This window comes from Anopheles maculipalpis, chromosome 3RL, assembly GCF_943734695.1.
Source record: "Anopheles maculipalpis chromosome 3RL, idAnoMacuDA_375_x, whole genome shotgun sequence".
Lineage (NCBI taxonomy): Eukaryota > Metazoa > Arthropoda > Insecta > Diptera > Culicidae > Anopheles > Anopheles maculipalpis.
The window spans coordinates 36,702,930-36,723,136 of NC_064872.1; the positions used below are offsets into that span (position 1 = coordinate 36,702,930).

Consider the following 20,207-nt stretch of genomic DNA (forward strand, 5'->3'; position numbering starts at 1 on the left):
AACAAATTTTTGAAGTCATCTTACATCCACTGTACAAGGTCATGATACAGATCAGCCCTCGGAGGAGGGCAACGCTTAAAGAGAAACAGTTGAATCAGGGCTGTCAGAAAAGTCTTGAATTCCACTGTCAACAAACGTCAGTGGTTGTTTCGAGGGTTGCATGACTGAGCATCATATGCATGCTGCATTTCCAGCATCCCGGAAGAGTATCGTGAGAAAATGCTTTTATGTTTGTTTCAGTAGATTTCTCGGATGACTTGGGACATCCGATGCTTCGCGGTAGTCTGATTGAATAAATAATCGTGGAATACGAATAGCGTATTTCTCGTAAATATTTAAAAACGTAAAGACAGCACCACAAATCGTCTCGTTCATTTGTGTGACTCTGCAGCCAAATGTCAAAACATCACGCAGTGTTGGTTTGGCTTTGCCTGTTACTGAGTTTTTCAATTTTCGAAAATTCATCCAGCTTCTGCGTAGTGTATGCACGAATGAAAGAGCCTATTTTATTATTTTCTGTTGAGTGTTTCATGATACCTGACAGTACCTAGCTTATTGAAAAGTTCTACCGAATTCATTAGAATTATCTCTTTAAATAAAGTACTGTAGTTTGGTCGATTATTCATCTAGAATAATAAACTTACTATTGAACTGGGAGTGTTTCATACCATGTGATATGTTTACAATTAGTTTTATGTTTACAAAACAAAATACAGTAAATTAAGTACTAGAAAACAATATGAAATAATGATTTGTAATGAGTTTCATGCAGAAAATTAACAAAATCCAGCTCAAACGAAGCATTTACCTTCACTGATTTTAGATGACTTCTTGTTAAAGTAAGATGTTGTTTTTTACTACTCAGAATCTCGAGTGTCTGGAGCTTTTAAAGCTAACTTAACATGTTTGAGATCTGTGAGAAATCTTATGATCATCCAGATTGGATAAGCAGTGAGTTTTTCACTACCCACATATTTTTATTGGTTGATTTATTACGACCCTTTATTCTATTGCAGAGTGTATCAGGGACTTGCAGCTGCGACGAATTTAATTGAAAAAAGGTATGATTAGAAGCAATCCAGTGGATCAGCAAAATTTCAAATCGTGACGGAAGAATCGTGACATTAAAATAGCTCCCATGTGAAAGAGTATGCCATTGCATCCGACAGTAGTTCTCGGAAGCTCTTTAGTGGCTAGCAGTGATCGTGACTGTCTGACAACCCAAGTGACAGCATGTTGCGGTTGCGATTTGTTTATGTTCAAAGTCGTCTATAGAGCTCACTTCCAAATCTATACCTTTGTTATCAGTCAAGCAAATAGAAAATCCCCCAAAATAATGCTTAAGTAGGTTTAAGTTCATGGTGGTTTTAGTTGACAGTTTTGGGCATTTTAGAAAATCTGCTCCTCAAACATGAAGAAGGTGATTGATGTTCATATTAACAGATGTTTGCATGCTGAATCATCGAGTAACATTACATATACCAACGAAGCAGGTCCATCATGCGTAGTAAATCCTGAAGGATGAGATTGACTAACAGTTTGAGAGTACAGTTTATTGATGAAAAATTTCTGTTACTACCTAAAGCACATACGATTGTTGTATTTAAACTTAAATCCTGATATGTATAGAAGAAATCTCCCATAGAAATACACATACATGTAAATAATCGTGCAATGTCGACCCATTTACCCTCTCGGAAATGCCTTCGCCCACCGCACACCGCACACCATCATGCACAGTTTTAATTCTAATCGATCTGATCATCCCTTTCGGCCTGATTGATTCAACTGGGGAGTGGAAGTCGCATCTGCTCGCGGACTGTGCCTGGTGCCCAATCAATGAGGTGTTTAAAATTAACGATACCAACCGGCACAGTTTTCCAGCACTATCTGTTTCACTATTTCTCTCACTCTCTCGCCCTACCCAAAGGCAGGGTAAAATAAATTGTGATTAATGGAAGGTGAAATTTGCAAATTACGGCGACTGGCCCCAACTCGCTCGAGCGGATGTATGTGTGTGAGGTGATGGAGGCAAGTCCACCATGGGGATAATTAAAGCCATCGGGTTGGAAAATTGAAAAGCATGTTTTTCACGTTTCGCGCATCGTGCAGCCGTTCGATGGATTTTCCTCATGTTCACCCTTCCTCGCTCCTGGATCCTCGTTACGTTTTCCTGATCGCGCTTTATTGGTACGCTTTACTGGTACGATTTTAATGTGCGTCTACCGATTGCTGCAAGCGATAAATTCAATCCGATCATCAACCGACGGGGGTTGGCAAGTGTCCTCTATTCGTACTACCGCTACTTTCAAGTTCATACGTTCGATAGTTTCGTACCCCGGGCGCAGATGCACGCTCTAGGTGGAGAATAGATTATGCAAACATTTAGCCCCGGCTAACCACTGAAACCTGTGTGGCTGTGTGTTGTCCAGCAGCCCGTGCAACCCGTTTGCTCGGGACCATCGCTGCAGGTTAGAAGCTCATTAAAAACAGCTCGCCCTCACGATTCCATTTTTGTTGCGTCCCGTACACCTGATTGTGTGCTGTGGGCTGGAAAACCTCTCCACAGCTCACACCGCGCAGGGCAATCATGGTCAGAGGAAAACCTCAACAAACGTGTGCACCACACTGTATCGCTTACCACACTCGAGCACTAGTACTAAGGGTTGCAATTTTTAATTCTTTTTTTCTCTCCTTCAGGTGTTTATGTAAAATTATAACGATATAGTTTCTTTTCTCACCACGGGCAAGTGGTTTCACCTGTGATGCTGAACGTAGTTTGTGACCTTTTGATAGTGATGGTTTTATTATGAAACCAACCAACACCCTATGAACGGTCGTTGTGCGCTTATCATGTTATCATAAAGCAACATTTTATAGCTTACCACCGAAAAGAGAGAGAGAGAGAGAGAGAGAGAGAGAGAGAGAGAAAGCTGTCTTTTTTGTACCGGAAAGCTGCCTTGTGCCCTGTGTCTAGCACGAAACGACCGAGACAAAATGAAGCATTATACGAAGATGCCGATGGGATATTTCCGGTCAATTCAATACGCTCGGAACGGATCATAGTGTCCTCCATTTGGTGAACGATGCCCGCAACGCTTCGGGTGAAATAATTTTCGGTATAATTAAATTAATTATGCATGTGTGGATGTGTTTGCTTCCTGTGCCATCGGGGTACCTCTCCCCACGGGGAGTTGCACTTGGGTTAAGCAAGCAAGCGAGCAAATCCCTTCTGTCCGAAAAGCCATATTCGGCAAGCCAATCATCTTCTGTTGGCGAGGTGTTGAATGGACAGTGAAACACTTTTTTGGCACCGGTTCACATAGCGCCACTTTTGGAACGCTATTTGTGTGTGCGTGTTTACGTGGAGAGTTCGTGTGTGTATAAGAGCGTGATTAGCGCCAACAGTGAGTGTGCCAATTTTATGCGCCGGCATCGAATGAATTTGGAGTGTGAAATATTGAAACAGTCGGAAACGGTTAGTGGTTTCCTGTTCCGCTAAAGATCGCACGGAAATGCATCCGGGGCGTTGTTAGCGATGGTGATTTGTGATTATTTTGTGAGGAGACTTTTGTGGAAAACTGCTTGAATATTTACGAATATTAGTCGTGCCAATAGGATAAATATATTATAAGACCAAAATAAAGACTACCTTTAATGGACGCGACCATTTTCAAACATAATTTCACACAAAATGTAAGAAGCCCTGAACAGAAACATATAATAATATTATGTCTTTTGGTAGCTCTTACTCATAATATGAGGCCCTTAAGCACCACTTATGAGCCAAGTGGAGTCTATATGAGTCGATCGAAGATGATCCAGTGTGAGTTTCTAATAAATCGTTTATAAAGGACCGTGGCAAAACATTTTGACTGTCTCTTGCGTGATTCATACATTGCTTAATTTATACTTCAACTTAAAGAACTAGAATCAGAAGAGCTTAAACAATAATTTATTTCAAAACCTTTGAGAAAACGATAAATATCAGCACAAGCAGTTCTGAAAATACGGCACTGTGCCGTGGTAATCAAAACTACATAAAATACTGAAATATCCAAGGTAAATGAAGACAATAGATTTAACGAATTAAGATCAGAAATATATAACAACACTTAAACCATGAAACACTTTAACCAAAAAATATTACTTTCTTTAGAGCAAACTAAACACACACTCTGTTAAAATATGACCTCAATTCACCATATGGTCTACGTAAACACCGACCACATCAATATGGAACGCAAAAGACCGCCCTGAAGTTCCTTTTCCCGTAACTACTGCTACTGTAAGTAATCGTAACACTTCACTCGTTCGACATCGAAATCCCATCAGAAATCCCTACGGACACAAACACACACACACACGCTGCGTACAAAAACGGGAGTAGAAACATTTGTTACTAATGTTCCGTACTCTGTCCCTTCCTCAATTCTTTGCTATTCCTACAACCCCAGCGGAAATGGCTAGTGGGAAGAGTCGTCAGGAAAGAAAAAAGAGAAAGGCGTACATCTCCAGATGTGTTCTCAGTGTTTTGTGCAGCGCTCTCTGATGGAATTGTTCGACAGGTTGTTTTGCGGATCCTCGGCGCTTCGTAAGCCATGCAAACCGTGTCCCGGCATGGAAAGCTTTGACGTGCCGCGAGTGACAAGTGTAAAACATGTTTCGGTTCAAACAAGATCGAAAAAAGAAGGAAGGATGCTATTGGTAGAGTTGCCGAAAAATCGAACTTGCACACTTTCGAGGGTTGTGGATTACGACGTTTCGACGTTTTGCAGCAGTACAATCGGTGAACCGTCACTGAGGCGTGAGTATTCTCGCAGAAATACCAACAGCAAGCAGCACCGGACACGAAAAGACAGATTGTGCCAACCTTCAGTGTACACCTTTATTCCAACGCACCTTGAAGCGTCATTAGGATTCGATCGTTTTTGTCTCTTTACGGTTACGAAGCAGCCTAGCAGCTATCAGTCGACACCGTTGAAGGGAGCGTGAAAAAATAGACCTTTTGAGCATGGTATGCGTATGTCACACCTCAGGCAAAGCTCTGTTTTTCGTTGAGTCCATACCGGTTCAGATAATTTTACAAGGCACACCCGTCGGCTTACTGTCAGCTTCTTGGTTCGTGTATTTTTGGGACACTTTTCCGTAGCCTCATCATCGCACTGCTTCACGCATGGTAAGATTGGAAAGAGGGATCCCGTGCTCGTACCCGACACCGATACGCATCGATTTACCGACCAACGTCTCCATTTACTTTCATCGTTGTCCGAACTGTCCACCACTAGTGACACAATCCGGACGAGAATGAGAAGGCTGCCTGTATCGGTAGCAAGGGGAAGACAAGTGAGAATCGAAGAGGTCACAAATTTCCTTTACTTTATGAAACTTCTTTCGAAAGATACTTCAGCATGACCCGTCTCGCACGCATCGGCACGAAGTGATGTCCTGGAAGATGTGTTTCGACCTCCGAAAAGGCACATACACTTATCCTATAAGTCACACTAATTGACGTGGGTTTTCTCGCTTGGAGAATCCAACTAGCTTTTCTTCCTTTTTCTAATATGGTGGGAAATGTAGGCAGGTTGATGTAAGCGGACCTGCACCACTACATGGAATGAAGACAGCTTCTAACCGACCAACCGGGCTACCCCACGGGCTCTTTTCAACACCGTCATCGGAACACTCGCTTCGTTTTGGTGCTTTCCGGCAGGAGTTGATGGAGCCATCTACGACGAAAACCATCCTGGTTGGGTTTCGGCATGGAGGGAGAGAGGAAGGCCACAAAAAAAAAAAAACGACGGGACAAACTCACCAGATGGTGCCGTCCTCGGATTGCTTCTTCCTTTCCTCTTTTCTCGCTCTTTTTCGGAGGGATGCTTGAGAAAGGTTTGTGGAAGTCTTATCAACAAACCTGCCCACCTCACTATTCGTGTATAACTGTGTGTGTGCACGAGTATGTGTGCACTGGGACGAAATTGGATTTTCTCTCAAAATAAGAAACCACTCAGCGTAGCCCAGCGTCACCGCGTGGCACAGGATGGCACCCCGAATGGAATGCCAATAGGATTTAAGGATCTACCGGAGAGCAAACCGAGGGCAGAAATAAAGAGGAAGAGGAAGGGAGAAGGGGATAAAATAGGGGTGGACAGAATTCTTTAAGACTTCCACTAACTGACAGATGACGCAAGTGTCAGAATATACGCCCTTTTCGCTCTTTCTTGCCCGCAACATGGAATGAGGGGACGCGTAAGGTGAATTGGTTCCGGCCGGCACGGGGAAGCTTGCCTTTCTTCGCTCGAGTGTCCGTTGAGCCTTCTTTTCCACCCTTCACAGGATGGATTGGGGAATGTGTCTGTGTGCCGATATTTCATCCACCATTAAGGTAAGGTCCTGCCGAAGTGATGGTGCCGGTTAAGTGTGTGAAGTAAATCTGGCTCACCTTAACGGTGTTCGAGGATGAAGATAAGGTGAATGCTAACACCGTACCACCACGAGCCCGGAAGTCGAGTCATCGTAGGGGTGGTTCGGAAATTGGGCAGGGAAAATTATGTGCACACATATTATCCAGCAAATACTTACGTGCCAGCGATGGTCGAAAGCGTATCGCTTTTCGAAAGCTCTCCACAGCCTCGTTGTAATCTTGCTGGTTTTGTAGCAAGATCCCTCTGTGGTGGATGAAAAAAAGGGGAACAAATGGGAAACAAATCGGTTAGTTTCGGTATATGCTATTTTAAAGGCAAAATTCTAAAAGAGTATGTAAAGTTAGTCACGAAGTGGAAGAAGGCAAAGTTTTCGTGCGAAGCCTGAAAAAGTACAAGTCCATGGTCCATCGTGTCCGTCCTTGGTTTATCCGTTCTAGTTCAAGCGAAAATTTAACTCAATGCGTCTGGTTTGTAGTTTTTGTAGGCCCACTACAAATACATTCCTTCCAGTTTCTTCAATTTTACACTTTTAAACAGAGCTAATTTGTAAGCGCCCTGTAAATAAGCATACTTTATTGGCCTCACCTGCACCTGCACAAGCTACTTTACTGGCACCCTATAGCTGGTAAACAAAGTTCACCCTGTGTTTGCATCTTTATCAATTTAATCGTGAGCATGGACGTGACATAACCTTCTCCGGTATCCAGCCGCAGCGAAAATTAGCTATTTGTTAAAACATTTTATTCCTAATTTGAGATTACCAGTGATAGTGCTTCCTGTGTTTCGTGTCCGACGCGAAAGAAAGCGTCCTCTCTGCCGACTATATTCGGCAGTAGCACGAGCGTACTCTGCTGGTGTGGTGTCGGTTTGAATTACCATTTAAAACGACGACAACGAGCACAAAACCTGCTGGGAATTATCTCTGCTTTTTCTTACGCTACGGAATATCCCAGCTTTACTTCCAGGATTGTTAGCGGAAGGGAATAAAAAGAAACGACTAGTCTTGCAGAAATTTCAACATCAGCAGCAGCATAAGCAAGAATCTGAATTGTCGTAATCATACCATTCTTCTTTGAACTGTGTCCGGGAGGTGGATGGTGGGTTTTTTTTCTGTCCACCCAGTCTAACCAAACAGATCGGGATTGGGTTTCTTTAGTTTGGTGCAGATGCAGCAGACGGAAGCGTGTTGATAGCGTCTAATTTGCCCGTAAACTGTTCTATTTTTCAAGCAACAAGACTGTTGAATAGTTAATGCCCCCGGCGGTGAACGCAATGCCAACGGTGAGAATGTTTTCACTCACTCTGGTGAAACAGTCTAGAATTGCATTATTCGTTAACTGCAAGATAAATTGTCCTGGTGGAAAAGTAATGTTTTCCCTTTAATTTGGGAGCTTTTCAACAGGAACAAAAAAAAGGTATTTGATGCAATGTATGTGTTTTTCAGTTGGTGATAGTTTAAATTGTTCGATTTTATAATGGCCTATGTTTTGTGGAAACAGTGACATTATCATTTCTCTGTAAATAAAACGTACCATGACGGAATAACTCATTTTATGTGTTTTAAAGAAATAACCAAATCAAATGAAGCTTCACCTGAAAAACTTAGCAAAGAAACAGAAGCTTGAGAAACAACAATGACCACTGCTACTTCCAGATAAATCTAAACACAGCAGGAAATTTTTGAAAAAAATCATAATGAAATAAAACTTATCAAATAGAACGTGAAATCAAATAACAAAGCAAAGCAGATGCAAACATTTTTTCGAAGCATTCCGTTCATACACATCCTACTGCACTGCCATAGGAATGCATTTTCTACCGAAAGGTGATATTAAATGAAAGAGAAAGGAAGTTTTGAAAATTATAAATAATTTCACCCTGCGGTGGGGTTGTGTTTCTACGGCTACAACCACCAAATGATTAAAGGGAAAATAGTGAGTCGGAAAAATAAAAAGCAACAAGGCGAGGCCAGGCAACCAGGAACACGATTGTGCGATAAGAATTAACAGGTTGAGCAAATGCTGCTGAATCGTGTAATGCTTTCGTTGTTGTTTTATTTTTCTATTTTTTTGCAATGATATGACCTCGTCTTGAAGCGAATAATACTAAACGAAGGAATGCATAACAGCAACACTGCTTTTTCCCAACCATAAAGCTCGATGTTTTGCGCCAACGTGCAGAAGCTAGAGGTGCATGGTACTGTACAGCGAGATAGATGCAATTAAAAGTTTAAATGCACTCGTGCATGTACGTGGCCCACTCGAAAGGAAGTAGTTGCGTTGCTTTCCCCGGAACCTTGGGCGGTGTTGAAAGCTGACTCCAAGTTCCGATGCATAGCACTCGATCTAGGCCGACCGGGACCGGAGTGGCGTACGAGATGTAATCTGCGATAATATTTCCACACCAAGGAAGGCTAGCTAGTGATAATTTAGTGGCTAGCCAGTCAGTCCCTTCACCTTAATCAAGATGGATAAGCAACGCTAAAGGGAGGGATTTTTTTAGACCGCGAGACGGCAATCGATTTAGCGTAGGACAAGCTTTAAAACGCTTTAAAAGGAAACATGTTTCAAATTAAATGGAAATTCTTCAAGGTGGCTCCTTACACCGTTCCTGGTAGCGTACCGACATTCGAGAAAAATCAATTACCAAAGAATAGATGTAGAATTCTAAAATACTCTCGGAAAGTGCTTGAGTACTTAAACCCGATCCGAAGCCTAATCCACTTGAAAGGGAGAATCAATGAGCTCTTATCGATAAAAAACGCGTCCGTTGCAGCTTTAACCATTATGCTAAAGTATGTTTACCCGTGGACACCTCTATCCAGAGAAATTTTAAGTATCTAGCATAAGTGCCTAGCTCTGGTTCGAGTGGAAAGTACTTTGTGTCATTAATTTTAAAATTACACCAAAACAAACACACAAACAAGCATCCTGCCGTGCTGTGCCCGTCAGCCATAGCGAATTCTGTTGTGCATGTTTTAGTGTGTGCGAGTTGTTTTTTTTTTTTTTTGTATTGCCCTTAAGCGTCCTTTTGCATCGTTGTGTGCTTGAGGCAGCTTTTTGTCATCGTCTACCCCTTCGTCCGATTAAGCACCATCAGCGTAACACTACCGAACAGGGCACTGCTGCTCGAGGAACGGTGCGGTAGAACATCATCACTTTGCATCGATGTTCGCTTGGTGAGTGGTTCGATTTCCATCGAATGGCTCAAGTCCCGACGGTTCGAGTGCTTTATATCCTACACTCACACATCGATCAAATGGTGCCATTTTGGTAGTGGGTAAGCGGGAGCAACCCAGGAACCAACCCCATTTCGAGACTCTTGATGCTCGTTGGCGTGTCATTTGCATGTGTGACTTAAATGCTTGATCGTAAGAAGGTGTCACTGAAGCAGGCCCCATCGACGTCACTGTCTTCAACGGCACGGTTTGGCAGTTGCAGCAGGCTACGCTGCTCATGCCTCCGCTAACCACCAGACACATGGGCACATCGTTCATTTTCACGCCCATTCGGTGCCATCAGACACCGCCACCGACACACGGGATTGAAATTCGATGAATATGCATTATTAATCAAACAAACCTATCGAAATGCGCGAATGCAGCGTACAATCGGCAAAGAGCGAAAGGGTTAGCGACTGATAATGGCTGTAGCTGACATCTTGCCGAGTGTCGGATGCTTCAAAAGTTGATCGAGGTCCAGTATGCGACAAGTGGAATTTGAGTTTCAAGAGGAAATTGCTTGTTAGTTGAAATTACGGGTCATCATGTAGTGAAATTCAAATTAAAAAAGACGAAATTGTCTTCTAGGTAATGAGTTAAATTTTAAGCAAATTTGATAATTTTGACATCATTTCACTTGTTCATATTAAAGCAATAAGTAGGATTAAAATACAATAGTTATGTATTTTCGCTACATAAATCTTTTGATTTCTTCTGCGCTCTAATACTCGACTCCAATTCTCTGAACCGAAGTGTATGCTACATCTTAATTGTAAGGATGAAGTCAAAACTATTACTCTAAAGCGTTTCAGTAAAAACCTGCTGATAAGCATTACAACAAAAAAATAGTAAAGGTGGTGTATTTATGGTTAAAAATCACACGCCAAATGGTATGTAATTTTCAAACAAAAAATACGTTTTAAAATCCCAACTCATTGCTTTAAACCCCTTAAAGCTAGGAGCGTCTGTTCCAGAATGTGATAAAGAATGAAAGCCAAAACATCCCCGATGTTCGCTTCTCGTTTAGCTCCAGCTGTGCCCTGTTTTTATGCCTTTTGGGAGTGATCCTTCCGCACAGAAGCACAGATTTATTTCTAGGCTAAGCAGATTTATCTGTCAAACTAGTCTGCTGCCATACATGTTGCCGAATACGTGTGTCCTTTTAATACGTAGGTCCACTACAGTCGGAGGACACGCTGCTGTGAATTTTTACGGGTGTTCAATTTCAGGCCCAAGATTGTTCCTGATGCCCTGTACGAATGCCCAGACAGGGAGTTTTCTGTTGGTTGACGTACGCGATGGGAATCAGAACAGAAACATTCTTATAAATTCATAATTTTATCGTTTTCTCGACCCAAACAAAACCAAAAAAAAAAAATGAGAGAGAGAAAAATGATGCTGGCAGAAGCGATGCAGCACTGCCGAGATTTTGTGCTTCGGTTAGGGACACGACACTCAACAAGCCAACAGAATGATACGACACACGACGACGAGGACGACAACACTCATTTCCCATTTTTCCCCATTTACGTGAGTAGGCGTGAGGTAATATATGGCGGAGCACAATGCCAGAGGTTCGAGGAGGATGAGTAATTTATTATGCCACACATGAATATTTACTCAGTACGAAACGAATCCGTCACGATGTTTTACCACCCATCTGCCCTTGCTGCCTGCTCGTGTGTCTCTCCTCCCTTCAAACTGAGAAAAGCCAGGAAAACGAAAATGCCGCACGAGTGCCGAAAACTCGGCAAAGGGAGCAATTTCATGTCTGGCTTTTTCCACCAGCGGTGGTTGGTGGGTGGATAAATCTGCTATCATTTTCTCGTCAGTCCAGCACGATTAGCCCGGCTGTTGGAAATTGCAGCACCAGCTTCCGAAAAACAACGCCAGAGCTCCTCACTCACTCCGCCAAACAAATGACGTTTGATGGACATATTCATACGAAGCAGGCGTCCCACGACAGTACTTCCCCGGCTCCAAAATCCAGGCTCCGGCTCGGTGCAACCTTGTTGGTTCGTATTTTGCTGTCCCTCTTTTCCTTCTCTCACAAAATTGGCAAGGAAGCTGGCAATGGGACAGGCATGAATTTTCCTATTCCGATCTACTTTAGACGGGCTGTCTGATTCGGTGAGATCTCCATTCTGGCTTTGGCAGCGCTGTGGCAGTGTACCGAGAGTTAAACGTGCGGTTTATGCTTCTTCATTTTCGCACACCAGAAGGAAACTTTAATGAGTTTTAATAATGAAAATGAATGTTTCGAGCAGCGAGTAGCAATGATAGCAGCTTTCAAGCAAAATCCACGCGTTGATGAAACCGTGCGACAGGACAGCTTTTGTTTTCCATTCTGACAGGACTTTCATAGAAGAGTTCTTATTCACCCGTCATTTATAATGAATTTTGAGTAAGGTTTTTAATTTTTTAGTGATTTTACATGTACAAGTTCAATTTTACTTCAAACAATAGGAGATGTTGTGCCAAGTCCAAAAAGCTACGTCTTCTCCTGTTTTTACTTGGCTCTTTCACAAGCTCAAGGAGGTGATCTTGGCCTGCCATTACTACCTAGCTTGATTGTACTAGTGATAGCCAGCCGTGCGTACGAGGAAACGGTCCGGAAGGTTCTGACTCGATACTAACTCGATACACGTTTGAGTACTGGACATTTCCAAGCCAATGGAGCGATTCAGTTAATCTCGATTCTCCATTACATCAAAAGTAATGGTGTTCCGATTACTCCAATTAAAAAGTACTTATCCGTTTTGCTTATTTGTTACCAAGCAATTATAACATTCGCCTAAGTTTTCATGAATTTTTCCATCAAATTTCTCCTTAAATCGGTGGTGGCTGTAATTGGTCGATATGCTACGCCAGCACCAAGTTGTGTGTTACTCAGGCTTCTACAAATAGAGAGCAATATCCTATCAGGATTGCATCGTATTTTGTGGAAACCCCTTTTTTCTCTTCAGGCGATGATTCTTAATTCTGACGCAAAAAAAAAAAAACAAAATTCCAGTTAGATGGTGCACTCACTATAAATAGTGAAACTTTTTCTCTACTCCACCAGCCGGGCGCTTACTGCCTCTATTTTGACCAATCAAAACCAGTTGGTACAGTGATTAGCCGATGGCGTTGCAGTTTCTAGCACGGAGGTACATATGTGTATACCCATTCGATCAAACTGCAGTAACTGGTCCGAATGCCTCAAAACCACTACACTGGATGCATTTGTACAAACATGGCACCCGTGCCCGGCGTGCCCTTCCCTTGCAGTAAATACGTACAGTCCCATTTGCCGGAAGGATAATTGAAGCTTGATACGGTGGAGAGTGGAGTGATTTTAGGAACCGAAAACCAGAAGTAATACCATTAGACAAACAGCTGCAAATCGTGCTGATAGGATCGGTACGAGGTCTTTGCGGTACACAAAATCGAACAGTCCGATACTGACGACTGGTACTTCGCATCGATCGAGCCTTTGCAATTTCCGGCCAAACTAGAAGAGTGCTGGAGTGGTGGAGGTGGAGACACGCCTAAGGCTGATTCTGGCAGCATCCAGACTATTTTCAGTCCTCTCACTCTCGGCCGTGTGCTGCACGCACACGCTGACGAACGAATGTTTCCAGTTTCAGTTAAAGACTGCATTTGCTAAGTGACCGGATGTAATTTATTGAACTATGGGAGGTTATAGTAAGGAGTTCGGGTGCCAGTCAGTGAAGCCCTACTTCATTTGCCTGTCCAAATAAGATGATGGCATAGGAACAGCAGGGCCGAGATGCACAGATTTAATGAAAATTCGGCCAAAACGAAAGAGGCTGGTTGGGAAATATCTTTTTCGAATCGATTCGATTACGTTTCGGTCGATGGCTGGCTGGTTGGATCGACGAGTACGCAATTGAGCATGGTTTGAGTGTAAGCAACCGTTTTGCCGGAAGTCTTGTTTGCTGGGTTAATTTTCTGGCAAGCACCAAACACTGCTTGGCAAGACGGTTGTCGGAGTGCAAACACAATTAACTGTTGATACTTTTCTATGATGAACCTTATTGGCGTTGTAAGACAAAACACATTGTGGGCGAAAGAATAGGTTCTTGGATGTGAAATTACTCACAAATGTCATACCAATATTTAATATTTTTCCCGCACAAAGACACGGAGCTGTCGTCTGTATTGTGTAACTTCGTTTTCCGTTCGTGCACATGTTCACCTTTCCATTCGGTGCTGGTGATGGTGCCAAACAGACGGTCGCAATTTAAATAAAAAAGGAATGTTTTTTCCCCCAAAGCTCTACGCGCTATTAAGACTCTAGAAAAGTATATTCCTCCACGTACAAGTTTTTTTTTTCATGTGCTTCGCTCTCTAAATATTCCACACAACACGTGCGCATGAGATACTTGGCGCCAAAGTACATGCACAAGAAGTAGTCGTAGGAAAAGCGATATCACCCATGCAATTTCCGTACGCTGTGGTGTAAAGAAAGCAAAACTACGCACGGAAAACTTTGGAGGACGGACGGAGAGCTGGAAACATAAAAAAATATGTTGCACCCACACACGTTGGGCCATTTAAAAGTGCCATTACTATCAGTGTAATCCACGCGCAAGGGATGTTGCCGTGGTGGAAAATGGTTGTCGGTCGGTTGCGTTGCGTCCATTTTTCACTGTTTCGCAACAAAACACACCACACACCACTTATCGTGCCGAGTGTCCAGAATTGAAACGTGATGTTCGATGGTACTGGGGACAACGTTGTGGCAGGGGTATTTTATGAATCTACACAGCCACATACACATATAAGGAACATAGACAAACAGAAGCAAAATGAAAATAATCCTCAAAACTAGGACACTGGAGCACCTCTGTCCTGTTGCCATATTTTGGGATGAAGTTTTGTCCAGCTGGTGGCATTTTATGGAAGACTAAAAGACGGTAGATAATTATTCGTTTTACTCGTTAATATTTTTATTTTTAATATTTTAACACTTTTACACCAATGAATGTTTCATATAAATAGTTTGAAAAAAAAACCTTGCATTAGAGACAAAATAATCAATATTTACATGCACTTTAAAACGCAACAATCAAATCAAAGGAATTGAATAAAATTTATTTATTTAAAAGGTTGTTATTGATTTCTCCACTACTTGAATCGAGGCACTCGTTTGGTTCATGGAATTAATTACTATAGCGTTCTGGAAACTCATCAAACAATTGGTCCGGTGTGCAATGAATTCTTAGAATTAAATGGACGTGCTAGACGTTAAGCTGCAAAGATCATTAAAAACTGCTCAACGTGCTTACAAGAGAAATCTTGAGTAAAGCATTAACAATTCGAAATACAAAACAATCATTCAGATTATTTTCAAAATTGCTCTAAATCTGAATTTTTAAAAATTCTGCGAAAACTCTCGCATATCCTGTTTTCTTGCAAAAGTCCAAACAAAAAGCATTTATTGCTCTACGCCGTATTCCAAACACTGTGCCAAAGGAAATGGACCACACCACTGACCATTAAACCGATGTGGTGTACACTGAACACCAACATTCCATTGATACAAGGAAGACTTTCACATAAAAATGACCCCACGTCCTGGCACCCACACGTCCCACCGTAGCAACACCGATTCCACACCACACCCGAAAGGCAAACGGGAAAGCGCAAAGTAATTTATAGTTTTAGAATGTGTTTATTTAATTTGTTCGCATTAATTTTTAATTTTCATTTTGCGAAATCGTTTCCGCAAGTATTATTCGACTTTCGGACCGTGCCGACGGATGCCGTGATGTTTACGCGAAACGTACAGCGGGCGCAAAAGGGCGCACATTTGGAAAGAGCTCTGACCACCGTAGACTAACGGCTGAATAAACAAGCACAGAGCACACACACACGCAGCAACAAAAAAACGCTTCTTCCTTCGCACACTGCATCGGTTTGCCACACTGCAAGCCGGAACTGCACTTTGGGTTTTTCGGGTGGGGTTTTGGTTGCCTTTTTTTCGTCGTTCTTACTTTTAAATTGCTGCCACTCAATGAACTCGGCCCGGTGGTACGATTGTCGGTATGGGAACATGTTTTTTTTTTAATTTTGAAAGTCTGTTTGTTTGGCCTCAGTGGGTTGGTTTGTAAGCCATTGAGATGGTAGGTTTAGAACGTTCCAGAGCGTAAGCTTACGTTATGGGAAAGCTTCATTGATATTGTGTTGGTTTCGTGTTTTAATAAATATCATTAATTTTGTACGAGAAATATAGTGCAATTAGTGAAATTTCCACTAAACTATTTACACGTTGCAAAACTGAAAGCTGAAAGCACTTCAACAAACATTAAACCTTAACCTTTCGTTGTCACACCGAGAAAACTAGACTTCACTCCTTTCAGGAGAAAATGTTTTTCATCTCCTAGATTTTACTGCATAGCCACCATGGCCCCATGCCGACGGAGCAACATGTCGTCTTGTCTTGGCATCACAGGAGTGAAGAAAAAGCACTCAGACGAAGCTTTATTATGCCGTCCATCCCCTCGGGGCGTTGTTGCTGTTTGGACAAAAGATTCACAGCCCCCCTGCTCATTCACAGCAGAACGGATTCCTTTTTTCGTATTGTAGTATTTTTTCGCAGATTTGTCTCGTTTGCGGGGTTCCAGCACACTCCCTTCTGTCTCAATTTCCCCCACGAACTTCATTCATTATTAGTCTCCCAGCAGCACGCAGTTGCACCATGCGCCTCTTCAGCAGGCCGAAAAGCTGCGCTCGGTGAAAGATAATTCTCGTAATGAGCACCGCTTTGCTGTCATGCTCGCACGATACACGGTTGGCGCACACAATAGACACCGAGACACGTGGTGTTCCCTTCATTTCTCCGTCCCTAAACCCATTGTCCCGCGAAAGGAAGTAAACATCATTGCCTTTTTCACGCGGGCAAGTTATACCTGTTTCTGTCCTTTTTTTTGCTGTTGAGACACGTTGAAAAAAGGAAAAAGCTCTCAAGAGCTTATGGGGTAGAATCCGTGCAGCAGTCTTTGGTGGAAGGACATTTTCATACATTTCGCTCGCGGCACACTCTACCACTGCAAGAAGCGGATGGTAGAGAATTTCATAAATAGACCAAACCGAGCTACACTTTTTTTTCTTAGTGTCTTTCCATCGGCTCCAAACCGTTGAAGAACGGTAAAGAAGATTGCAGACAACGACTATCCTATTTCGATGCTGCTGACTGATACTGTGACTGTTCGGAAAACCCATTGCAAACAGCGTCGCAAGCAAGAGCATCCAGCCAAAGTAGTTTGCCAAAGGTCTTTTGCCTTCATGGCCCATCGTTCGCCCGATTTCCACCTTGCCGGCACATAAGGAGGTGGATTATTATGCACATTGGGAAGCAACTTGCAAACTAGAAGTCTATCTTTTATGAGCACTTCAGTACACAGTGAACCGTTACGGTATGAAATGATTTCGTCATGCGAAGGAACGGAAAAAAGCTGCGTCAGGTTTTGCACGACTTTTAATATGCTGGTGTCTAAGAAGGATATAAAGATCCAGCTTGAAGAGTTATAAGTGATGTACCTAATGGCTCTACTACTGTATTCCTGTACTTACTCAATTGAACACGTGAAGAGAGGACATGTGATTTTTTGCCTTCTTCATTCACAGTTAATTACCTTCACGTTTATGTGTCCCAAGGATCGTATGTTCCATCTACACCGTTTCGGAAGCAACACATTAAAGCTCGAACCGGTTTGGCATTCTGTCAAAACTGTCCAACTTCATTACCCGGTTCTCCGGTTCGAAGAAATACGATTCGCATTGACCACTCTAAGCTTCGAGGGACTGAGAAGCGGAATTTCTCTGCCGATGACGGGCGAAATATACTCGCCATGGGCACATACACACACACGTAAGATGTATGATCGTCCTGGTTGCCACTTGATTGCTTATTATATTTGGCTCCGCTTCATTTTTCGATTCAGCGGGAGGAAGCGAACGAGGGAGAGAGCATTGGGAAGGCCTCTAAGAGAACATGGAGAAGGAAATCAATTAAGTCAGCTGAACGCCTGTCCAGTTGGATGGGATTGACCATCCTGGGGATCAGAAACGTTCTTGACCGGATCTTCTTATTCTTTGCAGTCAGTGACCACAAGACAGGCAGGCAAGTTTCTATATAGTGCATTTATTTTATTTTGCGCCATTTATTGGTTCTCTTTAAATGCACCACGGCATCCTTACGAAGAACATCCTTATTTGTAAGCAGAATAAATTCCATACGTTTACTGTATGGTACAAAAATTATATTTTTTACGGCTAAAGCTTCACGTAGCAGCAGAAAGTTATGAAAATATAATTCTTCTAAAAAATTGAAGAGGATACTTCCAAATCTTCCCTTGATAAAGTTCTAGGAAAAGTCAACAGTTTCACTTCTCATTCCTGTTTTTCTTCTGCTAAGCAAACGGTCTATTAAGAAGGTATAAAGGACCACCATCATCTAGAATTCTAGAACGACAGTCAGAAGCCTATTTATCTTCGGTGCCTTTCGGGCAAGCAAATGTATATATTTTTGGCTACGGTTATTTATCTATTGTTTCTTGCTGCTTGGTGGAGGTCTAGCAGCTAGAAATACGAGACCGAAGATGGAGAGATACATTCCTGCCAACACACCGTCTTGTTGGACACGATAAAGCTGTCAACGCGTTTTGTCCTCTATTCACCACTGGCTGACAGCTATTTCGTCGTGATGATATCCGAGGGACCCGCTCGGGGAGGGTGTGTGCGCTACCGAACGTTAATGTTTCATACCTCCCAAGGATATTCAATTTTTTTGCGTCAAGAAGAAAGAAAGAAAAAAGCTCCGTTTCTGCTTTCTGTGCGGAGGAAATGCTTAGAGATTGTGGATTAGAAGGGAAGAATAGACTTCTCCGGGAAGTGAAATATCGCTTTGATGCGGTAAGGTTTTGGATTTAATAATTCAAGTTCAACTGGTCCGATTTTTGCCGACACCACACGGACCAAATTTCCAAAGAAGACTTATGCCTTATCTTGAGTAAGAAACCAAGCGACCAACTTTGGTCGCTGTTTTTGTGGTTTCCGCCTGTTGTGGGGGACCATCGCGGGAAAACGGAGATGAAATGAGTTTTAGCCGCTAATCTGAACCTTATGAAAGGCTTTGATGTAGGATTTTCAATCAATTGAACCTTTCTGCCCTTGTCGATCTTCTTCCCCGTTCCCTTCCGCTCTGTGGTCGTCTCTCACCTCGTCAACACACTGACACTCGCTTTTGTGGGGAAGGCTTTTATCCGGAACTACCCTGACTTGAAAGTTCCTCTCGTAGGGGTGAGTGTTGGATTATCGTTCGATTCGTGGAGTGTTTCTTTTCAGAGTTCGTATTTGCTTGCTTGCTGATGGGAGAGGGGATATATTCCTGCTTCTGTTTTAGTCCTTCTTACCCTGCTAGTCAAGAGTTGTCGATTGGAAACGGTTGAATGATTCAGGCTTTTGCTTCGGTTCGGTTCGAAGCTTAATAAACAAGCGAAAACTTCTGCACAAATCACAAGTCAGTATAGACAAACACATACTCACTCACACACACACAAACCACAAACAAAGAGTGAGGGACAGAGAGGGAAGGAGAGCGAAGGACAGGAAATGAATGGAAGGATCCAGACTGCTAGATGAAATCTTCAAGAGTATATCCGCCTTCCAATCCCGGATCGGAATGTGTGCTGGTGTTAGGTAAGATAGGCAAAAGGGAGCAGAGATGGGATATTTCCTTCCTATGCTAAACTAATAAATAAAGGAAAATTTATAGGCTTGAGACAGCGTCACTCGAGCCCTCCCGGATGTTGATCGTACGGAATATTGATCGGGTCTTTTATCTTCTTCCAGGCAGGCAGGGTTGGCAGATTGGCAGACAGGAATGCTTCAGGAGGCGGTTTATGTGGTACCAAAAGCGGAAGGTTTAAGAAGGGGAAAAAAACCCACCCTCTGTGGTAAGAGACAGACGGGTAGGTCGGGGCCAATGTCAGATAGCATTCGTTTCCTTTCGATTTTCCTTATTTATATTGATCGACCATCCCTTCCCGACTGGGTATGAGCGGTCGGGGTTTCTTCATGCGCTCGTAGTGCAAACCCGGTTCACTGTGGGTTTCCGGTATCAGCCTTCTTTTGACTAAGAGACAAAAAAAAAATGGGAAAACACAACACTGTGCCAAGAGGAAAGTCATGATTTTGCCAGCCGTACGCGCGGTCCCTTGGACGCACGGAAATAAAGTGACATTATGGAGAGGTTATCTTATTGAGTTTAGCATTTCAATTGATAGATTACGCTCTTTCGGGGTTCAGGTTTGCTGTTTTTGTGCCATTTCGGTAGCATATCTTAGCGTAAAGAGACATTAGGATATTCCTGGCGGGTTTTTCTTATTCTCTCATTCGTTTCTTCTAGCGGTACAGGCTGGTGGCACATTTAAATGAAAATGTATCGTCAGAATGTGAAAAGCAGCTGCGGGACAGCTTAGGGGATACACGGCTGATAAAAGAGAACATGTAGTAGTGGTATTCACAGCGATAAATGCGGTCAGATCATGGGT

At 42.8% G+C, this 20,207-nt stretch overlaps 4 protein-coding genes across 4 annotated transcripts in view; 3 read left to right on the top strand and 1 right to left on the bottom strand.

Moving 5' to 3' along the window:
* LOC126565024 (uncharacterized) overlaps positions 1-20,207 on the top strand; it is a 494,010-nt gene that overhangs the window by 418,304 nt on the left and 55,499 nt on the right. The window lies entirely within an intron of this gene.
* Positions 1-20,207, top strand: part of LOC126564579 (probable 26S proteasome non-ATPase regulatory subunit 3) — a 561,792-nt gene that overhangs the window by 384,468 nt on the left and 157,117 nt on the right. The gene's annotated exons all lie outside the window — the stretch shown is intronic.
* LOC126564595 (zinc finger protein 596-like) overlaps positions 1-20,207 on the top strand; it is a 394,155-nt gene that overhangs the window by 252,327 nt on the left and 121,621 nt on the right. The window lies entirely within an intron of this gene.
* LOC126563938 (protein O-mannosyl-transferase TMTC2) overlaps positions 1-20,207 on the bottom strand; it is a 157,003-nt gene that overhangs the window by 26,949 nt on the left and 109,847 nt on the right. Inside the window, exon 6 of the mRNA XM_050220801.1 lies at positions 6,583-6,668. Coding sequence (XP_050076758.1) covers positions 6,583-6,668 — 86 coding nt within the window. The remainder of the gene's footprint in view (positions 1-6,582; positions 6,669-20,207) is intronic.